Raw genomic sequence first — 27273 nt, forward strand, 5'->3', positions numbered from 1 at the left:
AGCCCAAAAGATGAGTTGGGAGAGTGGCTCGCTGCTCTCCTTGCCTTTCCTTACTTCCTGCTCAACGTTTCTGATTCTCTTTGAAGTGTAGATCCTAGTTGCTCTTGGGTGTTGTCAAAAGGTGGTATATCCTTAATAAGTAAACATGGAGAAATGAATGTAATGCTTTTGTTTTTTCTCTTGACCCGCATCTGAAGCAGGAGCCGTGTTTTGCTCATAAATAAATAATTTCCCCAAGGAGAATGCAATCTCTGCAAACTTGGGGTGTGTGGGAGGCTTTGTCGCGTGGCAAGTGGAAAGGAAAAAAGTGGCAGATCCTGGAAGGATGTTTTTGGGAAAGAGTGGGGGAAAAGAAACGATCCCCTTCAGCCCTCGTGTGAGTCAGGGGAGAGTGTGACCCTGTCCTGCTAGAGGAAGGTGTCCCCAGTTTAGGTCCTCAGCTCCCTTTGTCTACCCCGCGCTCCTAGTAAGGTCTGGTTTTCATTCTCTGCTGTAAGCGCTGGATTTGTAATCGGTTTGGGGCTTGTAAAGCAATACCCTCCTTTTCTGAAAAGAGCATCTTTTTAGGGCATCTTTTCCACAGCATCTCCAGGACCTGCTTGAGCATGAAGGGATGGGGCTCAGGATTTGGCAGCTCGATGTCCACAGCATTTTCCACTGGGAATCTGATTCCCTGGTAAACCTGACCTGCAAAAGCAAGGAGCTGCTAAATGAGGTTGGTGACCCTGCGTATCGTACAACAACCTTTTTTCCCCCTTAAGTCCTTTAATCTGCTTAAGGGTGAAGAGGGCAGGCTTTGCGAGGTGGGTGTTAATTGCATTTCTCCCTAGATAGGTGGAAGAGCGAGAAGAAGGAACAACGCGCTGTTTGAGTGGTTGCAAGATACTTTCCAAATTGCTTAAGATGATGAATTTGGGGATTAATTAAAATATAGCCTTAACAACTTCTCTTTCTCCCTGCACGTCTAGAACAAGCAATGGCAAGGCATTTACATTTTTTTTAACTGTAAGTATCGACACAAAAAGAACAGTTGATTTCTGTATGCTGCGGATCTACAGGGTTGCTCATTAGCACAGTTTTTAAGGGTGAGTTCGTTTATTTCATGGGAATCTGGGTGGGAGTCTCTGGCCTGTTCTTGGCTTCTCCAGGGCAGGATCCAGCCGTGATGTGGCACGGGGTGTGCGGTGGGGGGCAAGGGCTGAAGTGTTCAAGGGGTGTAGTATAGAGGGGAGACTGCCCTGATCAGCAGGGGCTTTAAGGGACAGAAATAAGGTGAAGGTAGGATGGAGAGACAGAATAAGAAAGTATGTGTGCTAGAGGGTGGGAGAGAAAATGGAGATGAGGATTGCACCTGCATGGGAAGTCGACGCACCAGATGGCAAATGCAGGGCAGTTCCTCCCAGAGAGAAGGTTTAGCAAAGGCCACGTTTTGTGAGACCTCTTATTTTCTACTTGGGGAGCAGAAAGCAAAGTGACAAGCGTGCACTGTCCTGACACTGCTGGCGCTGGACACATCCCTGGGGTGTGTGGGAATCTCTGCCGCAGGGCAGGAGGCTTATAGAAGCTGGTCCATGGACACACCACACACCTCAGTCCTTGCTCCACCTCTGGAGGCTTCCTGTCATCATTTTAATTGAATGCATTGCCCTCAAAAAAAGACTGCAAACACTCCGTTTTTGCAAAAAAAACCAAAATCCTGCCAAGCACTGTAGCAGTTGAAGCTGGGGCACTGGATTGATCTGGTCCTTCAAAGTCAGCCGTTCAACCTGGGGGTTGGCTCTCGGAGTGAGGAGGTCGAAGTACAGCTGCCGTGCGATCAGTGCTCAGGTGTTACCCATCATTTGGTGTTGGTCACCCAAGAGGCAGGGCCTCTGGAGGAAGCCACTCTGCCATGGTGGCCTGTCCTGAGTCCAGTTCCTCACCCTTTGGAACAGACTGTCTTCTGCAGGATTCACTTCAGGATTTGAGCAGCTTTTGCTGCTGTAATGTAGCCCAGATTTTTGTTCTGGAGGCAGTAAGCTCTTTAATTTCACAGGGACTCAGATTCTGTCCCTAAACACTGATCTTTTCTGGCTAAGTCACCTTGGACAAACTATTTTCTGTGTTTGACCATCTAGAAAAGGAGTGAGGTATGTTTTCTCTTGTGTCCTCTTGGAGCACCAAATACAATAGCACCGAGACCCTGTTGTACTGTGTACCCTGTTGTACCAAGTATTTTACAAAAAGAACAAGGACAGTCCTACTCCAGGTAGCTTAAAAATCTGAGTCATGTATTTAGCTCCCTCTCAGGAGTGCTTTGAGCATTAATTATGTTTTTAAAGCACTTACTGCCTATCATCAGAAGCTCTCTATAGAAACACAAAGTTAAATAGTCACAGATCTGTGGCCTCTTAGGAATTGTTCCCAGCATAACCATTCATAAATTTGCATTGATGGTAGAGAGCAAGCTCCAGTTCTCCTTCCTGGAGACCCGTCTAACAAAGCATTCAAGCTTATGCTTTACTTAAACACTTGAACAGTTTCACCGAGTTTAGTAACTTGGGTTTGGTAGCAAAGTACTTGAACTTAAACAAAGCTCTGCCTTCATCACATAGAGACTAAGACATACTAGAGCAATTCCAGGTTGTTATCTAAGAGGTATCTATTGTGCTTGTATATTCATTACAATACTACATATATTACGTAAAACACCTTGCATCCATTCATAGTGGGTGTTTTTGGAGAATGCAAATGCATACAAGAATAAAGGCATCGCAGTGGAGAATATTTCTCTCTGACCAAATTAGCACCTTGATTTCTGTCCTTAGATATTGCAAGTCATGGTGTGTCACCCCTATGACCTATTTGCTAAAGCACAAACAGATGGGAAGAAATTTGAAGAGCAAAAGCGCTCTCTGGGGTGTCCTGTGTATTTGAGAGCACTGAATGCACACCAGTAAACCAACAACAAATTGGCTTGGTCGCTGAGTGAGAATAGCATCTGAGCACAGCCAGAACAAGTATTGTAAAAGAAATTAAATGCTAAGGAAAACCCTGTAAAATACACTTTCTTGACCTTAAAAAGCAAGCAGTAAGTTCACAGCTCAGTAAAACGCAATTAGCAGGAAGAAGCATGCGCGCACTTGCTGAAGATGCACATTTTAACTCTGAGTTTCTCTTTCTGCAGCTATGTTAACATAATAATTACATGTTGGCTTCAAGATGTTCATTCTTCGTTTGGGAAAGCCCACTGTGGGCAATGTCATCCCTTCTCTAATATGTTGGTCTTTAAACAATAGCTTAATGAGCAGATTTAGGGGTAGCCCAGGGAGGGATAATATGGATCAAAGGGCCCCTATAGAGAAACTTGGAAGCATGCTGAGGACCCTTCTGAAAAGCGGTATTTCTCAGGGTACAGTCCCACATACCTTTTTTTCCACCGATTCCCAACTTTTTGGCATGTTGTCTCTGTGATGTGGGTACTCTGCTTGGGGCCATGGGTTAAAAATACCCGCCGTGGTTGCCTCCTTCCCCCAGTCGTCAGGAGTGGGAACTATGGAAGGAGGAGGGAGCTCCTTGGTTTGCCCCATCAAAACCTTTGTAAGGTTTTACAGCCTGCCCTGGTACAGCGGTTTGGTGACTGTCTCCAGTTTTCTGCCCTTTCCCGTTCCCTGGCTCCCAGTGGCTCTGCAGAGGAGATGCCCTGTGCGTGGGGCTGACGCAGTCTGCGTGCTGAACGTGTAACCTATCACGTACTAAAAAACACAAAATAGAGTAGCCAGCTTTGTGTTTATGATGTCTGTGCTAAAGTGTGGTATTTCTTCATTTCCTTTCGTACCAAATGGCAACTTTTTTTCCCCTTCCCAAAAGGCTAATCTATAGAGAGAGGAAATGCTTTACAAAAAGGAAAACAAGAACATGCATTAAAAGAAACCACAAACACTAACAGCTTGTTATAGAAACACGATCTGGAAATAACAGATTCCTTGTGAAAATAAAAGTGAAAAATATTATTTTTAACCTTTGAATGGGGTTCAAAAAATGTTGGCTTGTGTGTTTGTGGGTTCTGTTCTTTTTCTGTTTCCATACTTGTTCCTGTGGCTCTGCTCCGGTTCCCGGGGGTAGTCCTGTTCCACTGCGGGTGTAACTCTAGTCGCAGTTTCTCTGGGGGCAAGATGGATTTAAGAAATTCTTGTTTCCCCAGCTTTGGCTGCGTGGTCCTGTGCTGGCACTGCAGCTCGGCACCTCAGTGGTGTGCCCAAGCATCAGCTCTGCCTGGATGCAAAAGGGTTGTGATAGGGGTGGAAATGGACTGCATTACCCAAAGAAGTGAAATTTTACACTGGAGCATAAAAGTGGCAATGTGGAGTCAAACAAAAGGTTTGTCTGACCCTGGGTTTCGGACGGTGACTGGTAGGAGTGACTACCGGGGATGAATAGTTTGCAGAATGGCACCACAAATCACTGCATCAGTACAAATGAGAGGGGCAATGTTTTGCTGCTGAGGGCAGAAGAGTTTGGGAATTTCTTAAACTGCCTATACTACAGAAGATGTTGTAATGAGCAATATATCCTAATTTTCCTTTGTGCATTCTCATGCGTGGGTTGGGTCTCAAAATAAATGAGGAGACCTCAGTGCAGAATTACAGAATCATGGAATGGTTTGGGTTGGAAGAGTCCTTTAAAGATCATCTAGTTCCAGCGGTTGCTCAAAGCCCCATCCAACCTGACCTTGAACACTTCCAGTAAGGGGGCATCTGAAACTTCTCTGGGCAAAAGAAGTGCTCTTGCCATCTGTGCTGCTCCTTTAATTTTCTCTGAGCAGGTCTTGCACGTAGCCATGTGTCCTGCCAGACTGATTTCCAGGCAGCTCAAATAGAAAGCAAGATAGTTTGTACTTGCTTGAATTGCAATCTACCTTCTAAAAATAAAGCTGCAGACAATTGCTTAATTCATCACCCAAACGGGCTCATGGCTGACCAGCATAAATATGCAAGATTGCTGTTACCCTTGGCCTTTCTCATTCAAGCTCCCGTGTCCCAAGCTATCTGGTAGGCGCTGAGTCAGTCGGCGTGTATGGGAATAGCTTCAGCAAAGTCCATGAAATGCAGAGCTAGCACTTAGGTCTTCGCTGAATCCATATACCGTTAGGTGCATGGACCAAGGACCTTGTCTTTCTTTTGAATGGTGATGCACCCTAAATTGATCTTTGAAGTTACTGGAACAGTATCAGGTTTTTAATGTAAGTCCTGCCACGGTTTATGTTATATTGCATTGGTAGACTACTAATACAGATGGTACTTATGATACTTCACCAGGTTTTAGATAGCTGTATGTTAACTCATAGTAGATGTATTGCTGGACAAAGCTTTTAGTGTGGCTCTTTAACCTCGCTGCTGTCAGTGTGAAGAGAAGCTGTGATATCCTGCTCCCATACAGAGAATTCACCTCTTGCAGAGCATCCGTAGGAGCAGTTGCGTGCCTTGAGTCCCTCTCTTGTCCTGGACCCTCAGCAGGTAACTCCCAGATTTATGGCTCATAGTGGAGCAACCATCCCTGCTTACATGTTACTAGTCTGGTGTTAAGAGGGGGAAAAAGGTCCAGAGGGAGAAGCCTGGGGAGCATTTTGTCTGCAGCCACTTGAGTGACCAACAGTGGAGAAAAAGGGTCCTTGAAATAAATTGAACGCAGATTGCTGACACTAGAGTGTCTCACTGAGAAAGTGGTTTTAAGCCATACAACTCCAGTTGTATTGCCTCTGAATCACGCTGCACGTCCCAGGAGTGCTGTGCTGGGGGGGACTTGCTCTGCTATGCTGGGCATCTGTTTTCTCTCTAATTAGGTCTCATTACTTGTGTCTGGTGCATTGGGTGCTCTTCCATTGATTTTCTCCTCCCCTCTCTAACTGAGAGTATTCTTTGCTTTCTTATTGCTACTTGGGCACGACGGTTCTTCGTGATGGTTTATGCCAATTTAAAATAACAGTGAGAAGATTGCTTTAGACTGTTCTAAACACTTCATGGAAATATCTTGCTGTGTGTTGGTGGGGAACTGGTTCTGCCTGCATCCCAATAAGATTGAATCCTTGAAAGCAGGCCTTAGGCAGGGCTTAATAAAGGGAGCTCTCTGGAGCTTTTCAACATCTTGAACATGGATGCAGTGTGCCTGGAGTCAGACATCTCACTAAATGATCTTAGTGATGTTTTTGACCCTGATTTTCCTTTTTGTTATACATTGTGTTCTACTACTTTTTGCCTTTCCCCTCCCCCTTCTCTCCAGTAAATAACACAGATATTTCCAGAATATGATGGTCCCATATGTTAGTCAGAGATATAAATTTTTATTTGTGTCATAATGTGCAAGTGAGATTGCTGCAACACTTCTTTCCTTTGCCTTTTCTGCAAATACACTTCATCCATCCCTCCTCGCAGATAGATCCAAGTCTGTTATCTGGATCTGAGAGTCAGCTGCTGGTGCTGCATATGTCACTGCATTACTTGGCAACTGCCTCAAATATATCAATGCCTTGCCTGCAAAATATATATCCTTTCTTACAACGTATGTATCTTGCACCTGCTGATGCAATGATGTGACTTATTACAGCATATTTCATCCCAAAAAGCACTATGAACGGCATACCGGTGACAGGAGTCCCTTTTCCTGCAGCGGATACAGTGATGCTCGGGGGTGCAAACACCAGCTGCTGGACACCATGCGCGGTGGGGCACGAGGTGAAGGTGGGAAGAGCACAGGAAAGCCATATCCATTGGAAACCATAGACCACGCTGAGGGCAGCAGAGTGTGACTGGTCATTTTGAGACAGACTTTTAACAACCGTAAGCGATCGGCCTCTGCGTTTGAATTTCTCATTTGAAAGGGGGAGCTCCCAGCAGCAGGCGTCTCCTGGGGTGGTTATGTTGGTACAAGCTTGGGAAGAGCATTGCTCTAATTAAATTGCCAGGAATGCTTCAAGGTTTTCCTTGGGATATAAATCGCCTTCAGTCTTGTCTTTTGTATCTGAACAAGATATCTATGTGTAAGTCTCCCGTCGAAGCACTGCCTGTTCTCCCTGCTGAGCTGCAGAGAGCTTTTCCTAGCCAGGTCTTTATGGTTTTCTGACTCTAAACCAGTTCTGTTGCTAAGTCCTGCCTTTTTTTTCAACAAGTTATTTTAAAAATGTGAAGCAGAATCGTAGACACTAATATCTTCAAACTTTCAGGGAGCATAGGTCTATGTCCAACTCTTCTACTAGTCCCAGGTTTTAGAATCAACTAAGTCATTCTTCTGAACTAAACAGCCTCAGCCAGTTGAAGAATTTCTGTTATTTTGTGCCTGAGGTGAATCTTGATTGGGAAATTATCATTTGCAACCAGAACTTGGTAGTGTAATGGCCTAAAGAGGGTGAGACTGGCTTTGAAATTCTCCTGATGACTATATTCTCCTTGCAACGGGTGCTGATCCTCCCTCTGGCTCCGAAGGTAATTTCTCCGTGTTTCCATTTCCATATAGATAAGAAAACTTCAATTCTGAATATGTGTATGTATGTACATATATACGTGTATAAATGTATATTTATGTTAAAATATTTCAAATGAGATTTCAAACTCTGTGCAGTCTTAACTGTGCTCTCTTCTCCCATCCTTTTCATAGAGTACAAGGTGGGAGGAAACATTGACGTTGTCTGACTGTTTCCATAATGATGTAAGCGCAGCTGTACTTAAATCATTCTTGATACAGATGTTCATCTAATCTCTCCTTAAATATATTTAATAATGAGGAGCTGTGCCTATCCTGGGCAGCCTGTTTTAGTGCTTGCCTGGCTGGGCAGCTGGAAAATGTGCACAATTCTCGCACGCTCACCTGTCACAATTATTTAAGTGAAATCTTAATGGTCTGTTGGACAAATTCATTTTAGTGAGAATTACTCAAATAATTTTACATACACAGGAGCTTTTTTAGAGATGAAATATGTTGGATTACAGGTGAAATACGCTATGTTTTCAGTTAGTCTGTGTCTGGCTAAAATCCCTGCTTGCCAAGCATGGGCCCAGCAGCATTCATCTGCTGCCTGTTTTGAGTTCACATTTGTCATTCAGTGTGAAGCCAGAGGTTTGGAATTTTCTTGAAACCACCTTTCGCTAGTCATCGTGTTCCTGTTTATCTCTGCGGTAAACCAACAAATCATTTGCATGGCAAAGGACACCAAACACTTCTGTCAGATCCTTGCAGCTGAAGGAGATGTTCAGCTACGCTAAAAGACAGCTCACTGGAAAAGTACTGTCCAAATGGAAGGTGATAGCATTGATCCTTTAGCAAGGGGGATTTGTCGGAAGCCTGCTGCAGCATCTGATTTTGGGGATATGCTGACTTTTGATAAGCGGTCAGCCCTGGGAAAAACATGCCTAGCACGTACACTGAATAAAATTGTATAGGGTTAAGGGGAATACTGATTTTTCCACTGGACTCTAATATTTAAGCTCATTTTTAAAGTTTGTATTGTTTTTGGTTTTTTGGTTTGGTTTGGTTTTTTTCCCCAAGAAAGTGATCACTTACCTTCTAATCCCTTTACTACTACTTTTGGTTTGCTTTGCAAGAGTGTGAGGATGCTTTGGGGAGGCAGGGAGAGCAAAGGAAGCTGACAGAGCCGGTTGTATTTGGTACTCCCTAGACAATTTCCACAGCCCTTTAACAGCGCATGGTTGCATGTTATGTAGGTGTAACCTACAGTCGGAGGAACTTGCATTATTTAGTCTAGTAAACAAATGGTCTGAGCAAAGACTGGGTAAAAATTGTGTAAAACTGCTGCAGGGAGAAAAGAGAAAATCCCAGGTCTCAGGTTCCACCAAAGCTGCAAAGGAAAATTGGTGCCTGTTAGTCTGCCAATTACCCTTATCGTTAATGAGTCCTCCCTTAATAGTCTGTATTTGCAACGATCAGCAGGACAACACTAAAAACTTCAGCAGTTTTCCATAATTTATAGCATTACCTATGACATTTCGCCCTTTGGTATCTATTCTAGTTTCTCATAAATACCCCTAAAAGCCTACCTGTTGTATCCTCTCTTTCCATCTTCACTGAGAGGTCGTGCAGAGGCAATACCCGCAGTGTAACACAGGGCACATATTAGGCCATTTACCTCATCGGTTTTGCGTTTTTTCCCTGAGTCAGAAATTTCTTCTTGTTAGCCTTCAAATCTCTGGCTGAAGTGAGGCCAGAAGCACGTGTCCTAGGAGAGCTATTTGGGCTGGAAGATCCATGGTGCTTAGCTTAATAAGAGCTGTACTTTTCAAAGACATCTATTTCCATTTTCTCTTTATGCTTCCCTTATTTTTCAGTACCGTTTCAGTATCATGTATTTCTTCTTGAGGAGGGCTTCATGTTCCTCTTTCCTATAGGGATGTGCCTTTCCATCTGACCTATACGTACTTTGAAACTCATGCAGCAGGATGACATAAACAAATGAGAAAGGATGCGACTAAAAAATTTGCTTTTCCAGAAATCTTTCCTGTGTTATTTCCTCCTGTTGTTTTCCCTCCTCCACCCCCAGTGTTAAGGCTCACCCCCTGTTTCTCAGAAATGCTTTTCAATTTCAGATACTCTTCCCTCTTCCCTAGCTTTCTTAATGAAAGAAGTTTCCTCAGCTAAGGTTTGTATTGGTAGGGTTAACGTTTTCCTTCATCTAGGCTGACATGTAGCAAAATGCTTTTCCAACACGCCTGCTGCCTGGGGAGCCTCTTTGGCTGGGTGCTTTATAAATGAAGGCTGTGTATCACATTATATTGTAGTTTACCAAAGGTTTTCTCTATCTTAGAAAACTCCTGTCTCCTTATGAAATATACTGCCAGTTTAAGGAGAGAATAATATATTTACTATAACTGTACTCAGTCTAGGAATAATTTTGCTGAAGAGATTAAATTTTTATATCATCTTGAAGAAAAACAACTCTGTCAGTCCCTAGGGGATCTGATGTCTGGCCGTTTCAGCGGGAGTGGCTCAGATCTTAGCAGCTCTAAGTGGTGTCTTTTTTTTCCTTCTATTTCTGCAATATAAGAGCAATATACTCCTTTTGTCCCAAAGTTCAGATGTTTTAGGAGATTCTGAAAAAAACCATCCTCTTTTCATTTCTGCTTGGGTGAATGTGGCTTAAGGATGAGTGAAGCTCACAACTGTTCAGAGCTCTGATCTACATTGAGCATCTAATCTTGATGCAGCCCATTACCACCTCAGGAGCTTGCAAAATTCACTCCAAAGACCAAGCTTTTTTGTGAGGGGTTAGTGCTGTTTATTGCTATAGATAGGCTGGAGCAGGCATCAGGAGAGACTTTTTGGCAGCGGTTCATCACCTCTGCTTTGGTGTTTGCCCAGAAAGATAAAGGATTTGGTCTGTGACTTGGGAACAGCTCTGACTCTTTACTTTTTAGTCCAGTTCTTCAAGGAAATAAGCTGATGGGATCATGCTCTTGCTCTTTCTTGCTTGTTGTGTCTCTGTGTGTAACTTCTGGCCCTTCCGGGCCAATTTCAAGCAGGTTTGGCAAAGGGCTGGAGGTTTTCAAAGTGTGAAGATGCTACAAGCGTGTGCTAGTAAGAGGCCACAGCAGAAGGCTGTGCTGGAAACCAGCCCTGGATGGTTGTGCGTGGGGAACAAGGGGCTTCAGAGGCCATTTCCCCTCTGTGCTCCTGTGTCACCAGAGGCACTTAATCATTCACGTGCGGTGTTATACCCTTTGAACACGGTGTGAGAGATTGCTTATCCTTTGGCTCTCAAACAGCGTTTCCCTGCAGGCTGTGAAGAGCAAACAGAAAACGGAAGAAGGTGTATGTGCTACCTCCAGAAACATGCAGCCCGTAGCTCTCGGCTCCTGATGTGGGCTGGGCCGTGTGTGACGGGGATGTACGCAGGGACTGAAAAGGGCGATCCGAGATCCGGTGAGCCCTTACTTGGGCTTGGGAAGCGTGTGGGTGTCTGTGTACCTCAGACATGGGTTAATGCAAAGCCTTGGGAGCTCCCTGCCGAGAAGGAGCTTTCCCTGGGTTCCTGCCCGGCTGAAGGAACCACGCAGGCTGGGCTGAGGATAATTTCTGAAGCTACAGCAAAGGCCTCTCAAGCCTGCAGAAATGTGCCCTTCTTTGTGCAGCCCTAAAATGGGGCAAATAAAAATGAATGAATGAATGGATTGGCTGGATGTCTGCTGTAACCGTTTGTTTTCAGTCCTGCCTCTCCTGAGGCATCTTTTCAGCCAGTTGGAAGCAAATTTCTTCCTCTTCTGTTTGGACATGAATTATCTTTCTTGCCAAACGTTACTTGAACCTTGCTTTGAAGTGCCGTACACCAAAGTGACATCCCAGCTGCGCGGATGAACCCTTCTGACAGCCTGAACTGGAGGATGAAATGTTTAACCAGCACAGACGCAGACGCGTAGATCCTCCCTGTCACATCGCACCTGGGAATATTCATCTTTGTGACTATCCCGGAGGGAGTGTTTGCTATCCTGGGTGGCACTGAAAGAGAGGATGATGGTCTCACGGTAGTGCCCTGCCCAACACGTATGAATTGATCACCGTCATCGATTCCTTTGGTTAAATGACACTGGTTTATCTGTACTTACTGAGACAGGGTTTATAGTAGTAGAAGGACTGAGAAGGTCGTATGCAGAAATAAGGGAATAGAGTGAGTAGAGTGAAATGTGTGCTCTGTGTGTGTGTCATGATTATGGTCTTGGAATAAAGCAGTTAATGGCATTATAGGCTCATCAGTCAAAGCTGCTGAATACAAAGTCATGTCTTGGCATTTCTCTGGTGCCTCTGCAGTCAAGAGAGAGGCTTCATTTCACCAGGACCTTCACTTTGCCTTGTCACAGCAGAGTGTGCCACTTTGCCACAGCTGAGGGCGTGGGGCACAGATGGGTCTGTTGGCTCTGCCCATGTCTTGACTGTATTTTGGGAGAGGTGGAGTGTGTACCATCCCCTTGTATATCTTTACTCTGTAATAAAGCCACAGATGGGCAAGTAAGGAAGGTGTCCTTGTGCTCTCCAGCAGCTCCCACCCTGCTCTCCCCAGTCTGCAGCACTGGTAGATGAGGATTGAAGGTTTGGCTGTAGAGTACAGCCAGCGTGCAATTCCGGTGTGGCCAGCTGAATTCCTTGGCAAAGGTACCCTTGCTCCAGGCATCTCCTACTGCTGCTAATACCAGCTCAGGTCCACCAGGCTGAGCAATGTGGAAAAGGCTGGTATAGCTGGTTCCTGTGGTTGTTGTTGGTGTTTTGAACACTGAGAGCTAGATGCCTCCCATCTAATTTCAGGTAGTTTACAGAGGTGCTGTAGTTGGGAGCCCAATTACCTTAGTCAAGTCAGAGGTAAGCACCTCTGGAGACTGATTCAGATCTTGTGGTGGATGAATGACCCTTGGAGGGATGAGTCTTTCCCTATTGACTTCAGGTGCAGAGCTCTGGGAGAAGTGCTGCCTTGGGTGTCTGAGTTAAACAATTATAATCTGTTGATAATAACCTGAGCTTGTGTTTTTTAAACCTGCTTTAAACAGAGCAAGGCGCTGTGATGTTAGCGGTTCTGATATCCCACTGGGTGGGAACCCCAGGTGCCACTGCCCAGCGCCAAGGTCCTCCATCCACGGAGCCTCCGCTGGCCTTAACCCAGCTCAGAAAGTTCCCACTTCTCTTCAGCCCTTCTTACAGACGTGTAGATTCAAAGCACCGATAGCAAAAGCAAAAGGAAGTGAGAAATGTGTTAAAACGAATGAAGAAAAGCAAAATCAAGCTTTAAATGTAAACTGGTAGATCCTGAGGATACCTATAGTAGAAGTATGAGCGTGCCAGATGCCGTGGAAGGACTTCATAGCTCTGTGTTACAGTCTTTCTGGCCAAGAACTAGCATTGGTAGACAGTAAGACAATTTTGTATGGATTTTGCTAGAAACATTTCATGGGGAAGGTGAAGAAGAAGGAATAAAAATTACAAACTGAATTTCTGTTGGAATGTGTCCATTAGAGTGGTAAAACCCTCAGCTGATGAACTGAGGAAGCTTTTTTGTCTTTTTGGTGTAACAAGAAGCAAGACATGATCTAAGGTACTCTAAGGAAATTTGTGTATCTACAGGTGCACTGTGCCTGAGTAGAAAAGATCTGATTTTGATAAAGAAATAGAGATTTTGAGAAGAATTGTCTCTTCGTGAGAATATTTTTTTTAAAATACTGTTTTAATTCTGTTGGAGTCTGTGTCTGAAATGAAATTGGTGTCTCTTCTCTTCGTAAGCAAGCTGAACCTTGTCCCTCCAGCCATTTGGGGTTAGGAGGTTCATGGAGCGATCTGCTGGCCTTCTGCAGGCCAGAAACTTTCACCTTTCCCAGCTTTCTTGCCTTACTCCCCTGGCTGTGGCTGAGCCTAGGGATGGAAAAAGGCAGCTTGGATATCTAATCCATCCCCACGTCACAGCCAGCTGCAACTTGCAGTTGATTTGTTATTATTGTCCTCGGATAAAATCTAATCAAGCCCAGTGCGGTCAGAGGGACTCTATCAACTCTCAGAAGCTCCCTAGCAGGGAAGGCTGTTTAGAGGTTCCTTGTCAGAAGGAATAATAATAATAATAATTTCTATTCAAGTGCTTCAAACTGTGATTTACATTCATAGGTGATTTTCTTACTGCCTCACTTTTTGAGGAAAAAAGTGTTTAAATCTGTGTCTTGTAGATGGGGAGGCAGAGTGTTTTGTCCAGGGCAATGGAAATCCGTGGTAGGTTTGGGAGCTGGACCATGCTCTTGCATCATGAAGCCCTGTGCATAACCTCAAGGTTATTGTCCCTTCAAAAGCATCGGTGGTTACGACAGTCTGTTCTGGTCTCAGAGTCAGGGCTCTGCCATTAAAACAAAGGAGAATATATCCTGTGTCTTTCTTTAAAAAAAAAAAAAACCAAACAAAACCCAAAAAAACCAATCAGAAAAAAAAACCAAAACACAAACCAAAAACCAAAATAAAAGCATCCATCAATTTTTCCTTTTGGTTTCTGACAAAAAGAAGAGCATGAGTCTCTGCTAATGAAAAATACTAAAATTCTAGGTGTCTTGTATAATAAATAATAACATGAGGATGAACTTGGCTTCCCACAATCACCACCAAATCATCAATATAGCTCTTTTTGTGCAGCTCGTTTTGAACTTTGCCTATTTCCTTCAGCTATGCAGATATAAATAAATAATTCCACTTGATAAAGGTCTGGGAATGCTATACTTTAAAAGATAAGAAAGCTTTGAGGGGAAATTGTTTTTAAATCCATAACATTTGTATGCTGTTCACTGTTCATACTGAGCAAAAATTCATTCAGTTGGCAGTTAACCAACGCTATTTTATTCTTATTCTGTATTCAACCTATCCTTCTCCTGGGGACATCTAACCTTATATGTAATTACCTCTCTGAGAGTGGGAAGGAGGCCTAAATAACCTTCCTAACAACTAAATAAATGCACGGATCCCTGGGACAGGTTATCAGTTGGATGCTGGTGGCAGAGCTATCTGGAACACTGTGCCTGAGCCATGAAGAATTTCAAGACTTGAGTCATTTTCTTTCCAGCATTGGGCCAAAGAACTAGAATTTGAATTGTTTCCAGAAAACCAAACCAAAACACCCTGGATTTTCAGATTATTTCTGTTTCTTTGGTAGCTTGGAAATAACAGTGATGAATTTTAACCAGTGGCTTTTTTTCTCTCGAGGTCTGTCCAAGTCACTTGGTCTCATTGAAGGCTATGGCGGACGCGGTAAAGGTGGGCTTCCAGCCACCCTGTCCCCTGAGGAGGAGGAGAAAGCAAAGGGTCCACATGAGAAATACGGCTACAACTCCTACCTCAGTGAGAAAATTTCACTGGATCGTTCCATACCAGATTATCGTCCAACCAAGTAAGTACCAGTTGCTCCCTGAAGCGGTGTACATGTTCAGGTATCATCTGGGAGCCAGGAGTGATGGTTGCTTTCATATTCTTGTGTGATTCTGTTCATTCTTCCCTTCTTATCGTTCACAGGGCCATGCTCAGTAATGAGCAACCGATGTAGTTCGGCTGAAACTGAGATAGTTCATAAAGACGATTTATCAGGGGGAAAAAGCGAATTTCTTCCCACTCTCCTCTCTCTTGCTTTTTATTTTCCTAAAGCAATACGTTATTTTGGGTGGTAGTAATGCAATCAGAAGCTCACATCTGCTTTCCTCAGCAAAGGGCTGTTCACTGAGCTATTGTCTTTTGGTGTTTATTACCTTGTAAATGTGTGCAAAGACTCTCCCTCTCTCCTCCCTTGTCAGCTCCTTCGTGTCCCTGCAGGCCATCCAGGGCCCTCCGGCTGTCCTCGTGTTCCTCCCAGCGCAGTCCTTCTCCTGGGACGCTGCTGTGGGATCTCCCGTTGGAGATCTGTGCAGACGCCTTTGAAGGGAGCCCAGTGGCTCAGGTGGCAATATCCTTCCTCTACTATTCTTCCAGAATGACCTTTTAATATGATGGTGATGATGATGTTATTCTTCTGCACCGCAGAAGAATAGACTTAAAATGAGATGCCAAATCATTTTGTTAAGAGTGTGAGAAAAGACATGCTGTAAGTTTATCTTTATGAAAGTTAATTTTAGATATGGCTAGCAAGAATGTTCCTCAAAATAGGAAAGTGTCAATTTGTCCAGGCCTGGAGTGAAATCCCTGATAAAAAAATGAGCTGAGAGAGATTTCGATTCTGAAAGATACGTATCCAGTGCCTGTGTCATTAGGACAGTGACAAAGCCATTGCTTGGCATCTGCAAACCATTGAAAACCATGCAGCAAGGGGATGCAGCTACATGTCTCCAGTGTACTGGCAAATTGTTAAGGGTGTGAGAGCATGGAGGGCTTTTGTTCCTTCCCTTCTCTGCATGCTGCATGAATTTCAAGCAGCCACTCGGAGTTTCCAAAGCTGTCAGCCACTGACAACAGAAATATTTGGATGAGTTTTCAAAGGAATGGGGGCCCAGCCTCCAATTCTGCTGGTACGGTTCATCTGGACAAAATGAATTGCGGGTACACATTGCACCTTTGGCTACATGATATGCAAATCCCACGACAATGACAAATCCTTGAAGTGAGACTTTCTCTAGCAGTTACCTGAGTCTGAGCTTCTTACTGTCATTTCTCATCCAGAACTCTGACTTCTAGCAGAGCCAGCATTACTTTATGAGAATTAATTTGAGAAGTAATGTTTTTTCAGATCTTGGGGGGAAGAAAAGGATTAATTCTGACATTTTTAGGTTTGCATTGTATTCTTCCTCAGTGCTACTATCTGTCATTTCATGGGAGGGTGGTGGAGAGGACAGAGCAGACACAGCGATTTATTAAATATGCATAATTTTGGAGCTGGGCGAATAATTTGGAGGGAATTTGGTACTGACTGCAGCTGCATAACTTAGTGTCTTTTAGTGTCTTTTATCTGTGTAATAATTTCAGGAGTATGTTTTGCTTATTGCTTCCTCCCCCGCCCCCCCTTAGGGATCAATTGTCTTGGTATTGTAAGAGGGTGGTTGGTCTGGTTATGAAGTAGGCTTGAGTTTGCTGGAGGATTTGAAAAGTTTCAACTTTTTCTACTTCTGACTTCAAGATCCAGTCACTCTTTTGTGCATGCAAGTTTATGGCTGATTTTATGAAGGGCTTAATACAAACCATTTAAGTCAAGTATCTTGGTCTCTGATTAAAGTAGATTCAAGTCAAGGAAATTAGCCTAAATGGTTTTGAAATTGTGGCATTAGTAGGGAAAAACTGTTGAAAACCCTCCAGCTGATAAGCATTACAAAGCATGTATTAGTTTTAAATATAATAGTGAAGCCTGTTTGGTTCAACTAAAGGCTGTTCAGCGTCCGGAATGCCGATGGACTCGGACTGTTTCTAGCAGCAGCTGTTGTTCATGCGTTCTTTCCTTTTAATTTTCTCTTTTTTTGAAGAAAAAGATTAACGTGCTCCAGTGTCACTCTCCTAGTGGTGAGCTATGCTGGATCAGACTCCTGCCCCCTCTTTGTGACTGTGGCCAAAGTGAAGGGGAGTAAGGGGAGTTAAGGGGAAATTTGGCATGTTTTGTAATCTTTCTGACCTCGTGGTCAGCATCACTACGTGTTCAGAGATGCAGGTGTCCCTGCTCAGGGTGATTTGCAGGCAGATGTTGGCAAGGAGGAGGCATCACGAGTGCCAGGTGATGGCCTTTTGAGTCCCTGCCCAGAGGCAGCAGAAAGGATAGAGGCAAGTTTCCCTGGAGAAAATGGTCCAAGAGATGTTGGATGCGGGGTGACACTTAGGAGAAGGTAAGGTCTTTCCCAGGGCCAGGAGCGGGGGCAGAGTACCTTGCTTGTCTTGATTGGGGGAGTTGTGGTGTCTCTTTTTGGTAGTTTGGATTATCATCGTCGTTTTGGATATAAAATGCAGTTTACTTGAGAGATTTTTTCTTTTCTTTGAAAGCTGAGGCTGCTTGCCTGGGCTGGAAGGTAGAAAGTCTACCCTGCTGTTCACCACTGGAGCAGTATTGGGCTTTACGCTGGAGTGATTCCTGAAAAAGTGTTGCTGATCGTATGGATACATGAAATAACGCGTGTGGTGCTGATACCATAAGGGAGCTGTGTCTGTAAGACCTTAGTCTTGAGCTCAGGAATACTGATGTTTCTGATCCTGGCCTTCTGCTGAGTAGGAAAGGTTGTGTTGGGTGTGTAATGCAATGTACTTTTAGAGTGAATCGGATAATGGTATTACATTTTGGATGACTGAGCAAGCTAATCCTTTGGGAAAATAAGGGAGGACTAGTATTTTGGCGCAAAGGACCTTATTTCAAGTCTTGCTGTGGAACAGTGGCGTAGCAAGATAGGCATAGGCAACACATTTCTATCTTGCTTGATTAGGTTTTTGGACTTTAAGATGAGATTCCTGCGTGTTCTGGAAAACAATTACTGCTTCTAGATTGGAAGTACCCAAGGTGCTGCCCACAGATTGCAGGACTTCTACACGAATCTCCAAAAAAATGAGCTGGAGAGATTTTCTTCAATTTTCTGCAAAAACTGTGAAGGACAATGCTGATCTGTGAGTTTTATTGTTGATCAATTCACAGCATTTTCTGCTTGCCTATGAAGGATGGGGGGGTTTAAGAAGACGTGTTGTTTTCTTTATTGAAAGTGAATCATATTTACATGGGATCCTAGGAGCTGCTAATATTCCCTGCTTTGATACTAGATTTTATTACACCTCTGTTTTATTCTGTGATGTATGATTTAATGGAAACCCCTCCCACCTGTACTGGGAAAACAAAAATTGCTGTGTTAGATTAGCCTGCCTGTCCATTTTATCCAATATCTAATCTCTGATAGTGGAATTACCAGATGCTTCAGGTTGAAGAAATCTTATTAAGGAAAACTATGAAATAATCTGCCCATCTAGTACGTTCTGTCTTCTCTATTCTGTCTTTTCAATCCTATCTATTAAAAATGTGGAGTTCTCATTATCTCTTTAAAAGTCTGTTCCTTTCTGGAATTCTGCTAAGCTCTGAGTCAGTGGTATTTTATGGCATTATGGGATTAAGGAGTAGATTTAAGAAAAATAATACCCACAACTGTTAGGATTATTGAATCATTGGGTGAAGATGACATATTCCTGCTGCTGCGAATCTCTCAACAGCTGTTCTCGTGCAGGCAGGCTTCAAGATATTAAAGTGAAGAGCTTCCACAGCTAGGTTTTCAGAGGTTTCGAGAGCTTCCTAGCCAGGAGACCCTACCCCTTCCTCCTGCCTGCCCTGTGGGTCCTGCATATGGGTCAGGCAAAGCATGGAAGAATATTGGGGTTGTGCATGGGGAACTTGATCTGCTTTTGTGTTTTTGCAGCATGCACCTGGTGAAGGTTAGCTGGACCACATGGCCTTAGAGCAATGTCCTGGGAAGAGCTGTAGCATCACCTGGAAGCCTTTGCTAAAGATTAAACAGTTACATATCACTGACTTGATTTTAATTTTTCCCAGTGGCGTGTTTGGGGTTGAGTCAGAGTCATTACACTCAAGTGTCTCAAGTGGCTGAATCACCTGTTTATTTCTGTAGCTGCCTTCCTTGGGAGCCGGGGAGCAATTGGGCTTTTTAGCACCATCTGGCTTTAGCTGGTTTTATTACCAGAGACTTCTGCGTAGCAGCTAGTTGAAAGGCTTTCTTTGGGATGCAGTGGAAGAGACAGAGTTTTAGAGAAGACTTTGGGTTGTTCTTTGACAACTTATTTAACTTCAAGGAACTAAATCCATTCTTGATTTTATTTTTATTTAAAGTGGTTTGTGTGTGCCCTTTGGGGGCTCTCAGCATGTACATACTGGGTGCTAGAACATATTCTGGGGTGCCGAGAGCAAGCTGTAGCGGGAGGCACTTCTCCCTTTGGGGTCTCTTCCCACCCCTGGAGAGCCTCTTGCCCTCTGCCATGGGGCTGCCTGTGGGTCTCAGCCTCCGCTCAGGTTCCTGGGGTGTTGCAGGGCCGAACAATTGGATTTTGGTTTTATAATCAAAACTGAATACATCTTTGGAAAGTCATGAATGTGGATGCGACTTAGATACATCAGGACTGTCCAGGAGTTTGGGCCTTGGAGTCTTGTAATTCAATCTCCTGCCTACGAGACCAGACCTGCCTTCGCATCTCTCTTGTGCTGGACCCAAGCGGTTCTCGTCCTGCGCTGGACGCTGGCCGTACCTGCTCCCAGGGGCTTCCCTTGCGGACTCCAAACAGACAAGGTTTTGTGCCATGAGGCTCAACCTGTGCCCTGTGGTTGGCTCTGACGGTGTTCAGGAAAGTCTCTGTAGGTTTCATGTGCTGTCGTATTTATTTATTTTCTTGTGAAGAAGAGCTAATCTCTTCCACTATGGAAATAACTAAAAGGACCTGGCTTTGCAAGTGCCTTTGTCTCAGTTTTCTCTTCTACCAAGATACTGAAATGAAATACTTTCTCAGCATATATCGTGACTTGGGCAGGAGACTGCCCAGTATGCTGCTTCATACATCTGGCACCACATTTGTCTTAGTCTCTCGTTTCTTCCCCAAAATAGAAGGCATACAATCTCCTTCAAGCTTTGCTTGAAACAAGATGCTTTTTGCCTTTCCCCTGTGCCCAAACGAGCATATTCTTTTTGGTAGACATAGCTGAGATCTGCCAATATTATTGCAGCAAGGGAGGCAGCTCTTTATTGGTGGTTTCCTCAAGTTTTTAGGAACTGGAACATTCCTGGAGTCGCACATTTGTGATATTATGCCAGTTACTTAGTCATGTCCTGCCCTAGGGTGTTTAGCCAGGCTTGATGAAATGAGTCTGAGGAGAAGGACAGCGCTTAAGAATACAAAAACAAACTACTTGAATTATGCTGGTGATATTTGCTGGGAAATAGAGTTTCATGACTGTTTATTTGTAGTCATTGCTGTTTATTGCAAACAAAGGAGGTCAAAAGAGCTCTTTCTCTCTTGCATGCACAGTATGTTATTTTACCTTTTGCAAAGAGGTTTTTGTTTTGTGGGTGGTTTTTTTGCAATCCTACATACAAACAATAGCAAAGAAAAGAGAGGCAAGACATAGTGATTTTTCTTCATCAAATAACTGAAGGAAAAACTAGCGAGGAATCAAGACAGTGTAAGAAGGAAAAAGAAATGACTGTTTCAGATGTGAAATTCCGTTTGAACAGCATGTGGGAGTGTATTAAAAGATACTTTCATCTCTAGGAGAAAGTCAGAACTAGTTGTGTATCTTCTCCCCTGCTAGATAGTTGTGGTCTGATCCAGCGTTGTGTGAGAAACACTTTTGCCCTTCGCTTTTTATGGCTTAAGCCATAAAAAAGAAAAAGTGATATTTTCCAATACTTGGAAAGATGCCACGTGAAAATTTTCTGGGAGAGCAAGTAAAGAAATCAAGCAGTGAGTATCAGTGTCAAATCTCTGGCATAAAGGAGACGTGCCTCAGAACAAGGCTTACCAAAACTAGATCAGTTTTGCAGTTCAGAGACAGGTTGCTGGATATTTTCTCTCCATGCACACCATCCTGCCCAATCTGTCCGACTCCTAGGTGGCTTTAGGCATTTTTATTCTGCCAGGCTGCATGTGTTCCTTGTGCTCTCCAGAGGAACGCTTGAGGTTGTGCTGAACCTGTTCCCTCTCTGCTCTGAAGATCGTGAGGGTAGGAGGATATTTGCAAACCCAGCTTCAGACCTGAAACAATTTGTTTTTTCTTTCTTTGGCATCATCAAGGCACCTGAGATCTGAAGAGCCGCTGCTGTTGTGTTGTGTGTGCAGGCACTGCCTGGCGCCGGGGAAGCCACGTGCACCACCCGCCTCCCCGGGGACGGCGCTGTGGCTTTTGGTGACTTTTGGATGATTTGCACGAGAGGAAAAAGCTGCTGTATTGCTTTTCCAGTGCTAATACAAACCAGTGTGCTATTGAATAAATACTGGTATTGATCTTTATTCCTCCGTGCATACCAATACACGTGTATGGAGAGATTGTTATTGGACTTCCAGTAACTCTCTTTCTTGAAAACCGGGCAAGCACAGTCTCTAAAGACATGCTTTTCCAGCCGCGCTTGGTATTTGCTGATTGTTTTTTATGCCTACTACTGCGACCTCTTAGAGGGAGCGAGCTCCACGGCACAGAGCCGCGTGGTGCCTTGCGCAGACAGGTAGGGTTGGCTCCGCTGAGAGCTGTGAAAAATCAGCCTGGAACTGAAAGTGTCTGACTTCCTACTGAAAAGTTTAGGGGTTTACTTTTTATTTCTATTCTGGATTTAGATAGGGACACAGGACAGCTTTCCTTTTTTTTTTTTTTCCTTTTCTTTTGAAGTGAAGGCCGTTGAAGTGTACTTTGTCTGACAACTGTGCGTGCTTTGGATGGAGTCAGAAGTTGTCAAAAGGCTGCGGTGCTTAGGAGTCCCAGTAGCTTCTTTAAACTCAGTCGGTAAGGAAGGGCTTTTGGGAAAGTAACTCTAGAGTTTGTTTAGTGGCTGTTACAAGGTTCTCTTACTAGTGTTATGTTGCTAGTGTAATCTTGAAACGCTGTGACCGTGGATTTATATACACGGTACCTAATTTTTTTTTATGCAATAGATTCCACTAATTGTCAATTTTCCCTTCCTGACTACAAAATTATTGCCTATTCTTATAAGTTTGGAACATGATGCTTCAGGGAAGACTTCTATCTATGAAGTGTGCTATAAAACATTTACTAATGTAAACATAAGTATTAAATGCACACTTTGGCAGAGGATGGGATTAGTATAATTTAACAACTCGCTTTTGTGCTCTTCTGAACTCTGGCACTGAAAAATACCTGCGTTATCATAAATACTTCTGACTAAACTATACTTATGAAAATAAATGAACCAAATTAAGCTTTGGATACGCTTTTAAGTTGGCTTCCAAAGAAATCAAAGCTTGTGTGTTTGTGCTACTGATCTTCTTCCATGTATTGTGGAGAGCTTTTCTATTGCCACGGGAGCTTTTGCGTGGGTTGCGTATTCACAGCCAAACCAGGCAGAGGTATGAGTCCAACACTGGTGTCCGACAGCGTCGGTCCTGGAGTACTTTATTTAGTTTCCCAGCATCCATGGCAGTCTGGTGTGTTGGCTCGTTTGTCCGGTGGGTTGTTGCCTTGAGCTGCCAGTCTGAATGTGTGCAGCTCGCTGGGACGGGTGACCCGGGAGGTGGGTGAGCTTGTCCTGCAGTCTGGGTGGTGGGTGAGCTTGTTCTGCAGTCAGTGGCTTGTTTCAAAGGACAGTCAGCCACAAAGCGTGAATTCTTTGAAATAATTTTAGAGTTCATTACTGAATTTTCCTCCTCTTCTCCTCCCTGTTGTCCCCAAGTTGTGGCTGTTCAATAAATCCTAGACCTAGGATCTCCTAATGACATTTCATATGTGTGAAGTAGCTCCTGTGCGTGGGGAGAGATGGGTAAGTGGATGTGACACTCATAATTACTCTGGCTTTTATGTCCCTTAGATGTGTCTGAACCTAATAACTTTACTACAAGAGCCCCTCACAAAAATAAATCCTGTTCTGCACGTTCTGTTTTTACAACTCAGTAGATCATTTCTTGTTAGAACTTGCTGAGTAAGTAATGTGCATTTAGAAATGCCTGTATGTCCCTAAATATTTAAATTGCAATGCATATTTTTGATACCCTAATTCTAAAATATAAAGCATAACATTTCTGAAAAATACTTAATGGAAATAAGGTAGGTGCTTTAAAAAACAAATTTTGTGGGGAAACGTGGGGAGTTTTAGAGCTTTAATGATCAGAAACAGTTTATGAGAATCTAGTGTTCTGAATCTGTAAACGCTAAAGTGTACCAGGTGGCATTAGGTCTTTTAAGATGCGTGGATAATAGAAAATGGTTTGCTCTTCCATTTACTTCATAGGGTAGACACAATTGATTTAATATTGGTAATCCCTTTTGCAAGAAGACATGTGCAACTGAATCAGCAAAATACAAACTAAAATAAGCAATCAATGAATGCAGCATGATTAGGAAGTGGCAATATGAATAGCAGTCTGAACGCTTGCTTTCTTTTAAGCTTGTTCATAATCTTTACAAAAAACGAAATGAAGATCAATTCATTTCCGGTGAAGCTTTATTTTTGTGAGGAGAACATATGAATGAAGGTTGTTTGAAATCAATAGCTTTAGTTTGTGGAATTAGTTGTTACCAGTTCAGAAGGATATGCAAGGTTTTTCCTTTCCTACAGAGATTTAAAGGCAAAAAGCAATACAGATATATAAGTAACAGCTGAGAAGCAGTCTGTATGACTGGGTTAAGGAAACTTGAGCAAGCTTGAACCTGCCTGCGTGCATTAGCACACACTACGTGTGTGTAGACAGCAGAAGATTGTAACGTGATTTATAACATATTGTATTTCAGCCACGGTGCTTTGCAGCCCAATCACGAGTAAATCATTCAATCCAATCAGTGCCCCATTGATCTATAAGAATTTACCTGCCAGGTTTTCAGCTGCATCAATACAAAGTACATATTGGTTTTCTGTGGCAAAGCAGAGCATGTGCTGGGCCAGGAGGGAATCTCTGCATCGCTACTGGCTGCAGGCAGAAAAGAAAAGCCAAATCTTGGATGTGTATTAATTTGTTGAGTTTGGCTGTGCAGATGGGAGAAGATTTTGTGTTAGATCTTGCATTAGGTCCTGTGGGAAGCAGGTAAAAGTCAGATGGCATTCATAAGGTGAGGAGGAGAGGGAAGAAGACTGCTGAATTTTCCTACTGTGTGGTTTTCAGGTGTAGACCCAAACCTCTGGTGTATATAGGTAAATGACAGGTATGTATTGGGAAGGTGTAGACTGTGTGTCACTGTACGTATTTCCATACAAGTTTGCCAGTGCTGCCTAAAAATGCATCTAATAAGGCAGTCTGTATTTACAACCTGAAGTTGGAGTATACATCTGTCTGCTTTGGGAGCTGTTGGTGGTGGCAGGGTGAGAAAGGAGCTGGCTTCAAGTGTGTCAGGCTTTAGATACTCCTGTTAGTGTCTCTGCTGCACCAGTAAACAAATTTATAGCTTTAAATCATGTTCTCTGTGTTTAAGTAAGAGTAAAAGACTTTCTAAAGTGTCTGCGCTAGGTAGCTGTGTATCTGTTGTCATTTGGATGTCTGCAGATAAAGTCAGGCATTGGATAGGCATAGCAAAAAAGGTCTGATACCCAACTCACGGGGCATCTCCAACTCATCACTAAAAATTACAGTACAGTTTTTTTTATTCTTAACCCTGTAGCAATTCAGCTCTTGTTTGACTGGCTGTGTTGGGTTGGATCCCTCTCTAACCTGCCTAGTAGGTATGTAAATGGTGTTACTGTTTCACACTGGGCTAAACTGGATGACCTCTCTGATGCTCAGGCTCTGAGTTGGTCAGTTTTGTCTCCCAGTTTTGCCTCTCTTGTATTTTATTTTGGCAAACGTGGAGAATGTAACCCTTAACAGTACAGAAGTCACACAGGAGCAAGTTTAACCACGAAATAGCAGTGGTGGTGTGGATCTTCGTCTGTGGAATAGAGGGGAACTTCTGGCATATTGGAGTGAATGCTTGGCCTTTTGCATTTATTACACCAGAAAAAATCTGTTGCATGAAGAATTAGAATACAGACAGACAGTGTGGCCAGTCATTGCATTTGAACTCTATCACTAAATACCTATGTTGTCTTCAATTTTATGAACCTCTCCATGCTTAATTGTCCCTGCCATTAAGGGGGCACAAATATTTATAACCAGTTAATTGCATTCAGTTAACTAGTACCTGAAATTGGAATACGAGTAGAAATGCAAATCAAAATCAACCCCATCCTGTGTGTTTTGACCCTTTTGATATTGCTTGTGACTTGTTTGGGTTTTTTTCCGAACAAAGCAGTACGTATCTCTTACCAAATGGTCTGTTATCATGACCTCGGTGAGCAGCCTGCACCGTGTGGATGCATGGGTGGGTTGCGGTGCTGCCGGCTTGGGCAGGCTGACGCTGGGGTTTAGAGCTCTCCCTGTGTGACTTCCACTGGCAGAAATTTGCCAGACAGGGCTGAGCTGATCTAATTCTGGCCGAGGTTAAGTAAATTTACACAGTGATGTCTGTACATAACGGAAAAGGTTTAAAAACCTCTTCATCTTCCCAGTTCATAAACCCGTCAGCAGAGTGGATCTGTTATTACAAAAAAGAAGAGCTATCACTAAAAATCCATTGTGCCTTTTAAGTTCATCATTTTTATACTAGCTGTTCCAGCAACGGCATCGTTCCACCCTGTGTTCCAGGCAGCACAAGTGTTGGCCACTTTTCTTGTTCATTGCCCTACGTATGTACTGGAGATGTCAAAATCCTGAGTTCCCACGAGATCTATTCTAGTAAGACGCTCCTACGGTAAGGCTATATACCAAAGATTTCATTTTAAATTTGGCAGGTAAGGCTTACAGCAGTGACAGTTTTATACCAACCTACCTGAGCAGAGCTGTGAACTTGTTGGTAAAGCTCGCTGGTGTGATTGCCACCCTGAAGACACTGGCCTGGGAGGCTCTGACGGGAGGGGAAGGGCTCGCTTCACTGGACGAGCTCCTCTGAACGTTCAGTCTAGGTCTGCCTGTGATCAAGGGAGAAAACAGGCATTTCCACCTACCCAAAAAATAGCTGCATCAGTCTATTATACCAGACAGCAGTATACTTGTACCTCGGGTAGAGGGGTGGAGTAAATTGTCCTTTGGCAGTGTCAGTGTCTCTTCTTTGACCTCGAAGGAAGCTTTGACTTCTGCCTTTTCTAGATGTCTCTTAATTAGCCACATCCAGTATTGTGTCTACATGATCGGCTACATGAGTAGCAGGCACCTCTAATAGAGGATGTCAAAACATACAGTGTTAATTTACAATTTTACATTACTGCCTTTCATCCTGTGATCTCTGAGCACTTACAAGCTTGTAATTGTTGAGGATTTGGTTGCCCCTGTGTAGCAGAGTCAGCGTTCCTCTGCTTGTCGGCGCCGGCTAGCGCGGTGCCAGTCCTTCCTCGGTGGAAACACGGGGGTCTGCTCAGCAGTTTGGCATCGCAGCCTGATTGCTCAGGATCTGCACCCCATAGCAGGTCAGGGTGCTTCTCGCTTTGATGCAATGATGCCCGTCTTTGTAAAATGCAATAGACAGCCATTTTCAAAGCCTGTTCCTTCAGTCCATGCCTATTTTGACACTATTCAGCATTCAGCCCCTGTTTAAAACAGAGGGGACTGTTTTAAAACAAACAGACAAAAAAACGCTCCTAAATTTTCTCCCTGTCTGATGCACTTTGCCTGGGGCGACAGAAAGGCCAACAGACTGGCAGAGCCACTGCAGCAGGACCTGTGGGTTTTGTTCCTGAGCCCTGCTGACCTCTTGTCACCTTGGGGTTGTCCACTTAATTTCTGCATTCCCTCATTTGGAGCAATGATAATGTTGACTTTGAACAACATCATGTGGTGCTTCAATCCTTGATGCTTTAGGTAAGGGGAGAGCAGCCTCCTTCTCCCGAAGACTCTTGACAAACTGAGAGTCCCCAGCTCTGCTGTGGGTGTCCATGGTGTCCAGATATGTCCAGGTGCGGCCCTGACGGAGGCAGGTTCACCTTCTTGCAACATGGTCGTGCAGGGCAAAGGCACTGGTCTGTGTCTGGCCTAACTTGTCATGGTGTATTTTGTCGGTGTAGGACTGATGAGGAGCAGGCAAAGAGCTGGGAGACTCTGTGCAAGAAGCAGAAACAGTGGACATCATTACCTTACTTGCGCTATCCTGAGAAA

General features: G+C 43.8%; 1 protein-coding gene across 1 annotated transcript in view; it reads left to right on the forward strand.

Annotated features, from left to right (window-relative positions):
• Positions 1 to 27273, forward strand: part of GALNT17 (polypeptide N-acetylgalactosaminyltransferase 17) — a 215053-nt gene that overhangs the window by 41074 nt on the left and 146706 nt on the right. Inside the window, exon 2 of the mRNA XM_075169018.1 lies at positions 14698 to 14881. Within this exon, the coding sequence (XP_075025119.1) occupies positions 14698 to 14881 (184 nt within the window). The remainder of the gene's footprint in view (positions 1 to 14697; positions 14882 to 27273) is intronic.

This window comes from Calonectris borealis, chromosome 19 (genome assembly GCF_964195595.1).
Source record: "Calonectris borealis chromosome 19, bCalBor7.hap1.2, whole genome shotgun sequence".
In the NCBI taxonomy this organism is placed as follows: Eukaryota; Metazoa; Chordata; class Aves; order Procellariiformes; family Procellariidae; genus Calonectris; species Calonectris borealis.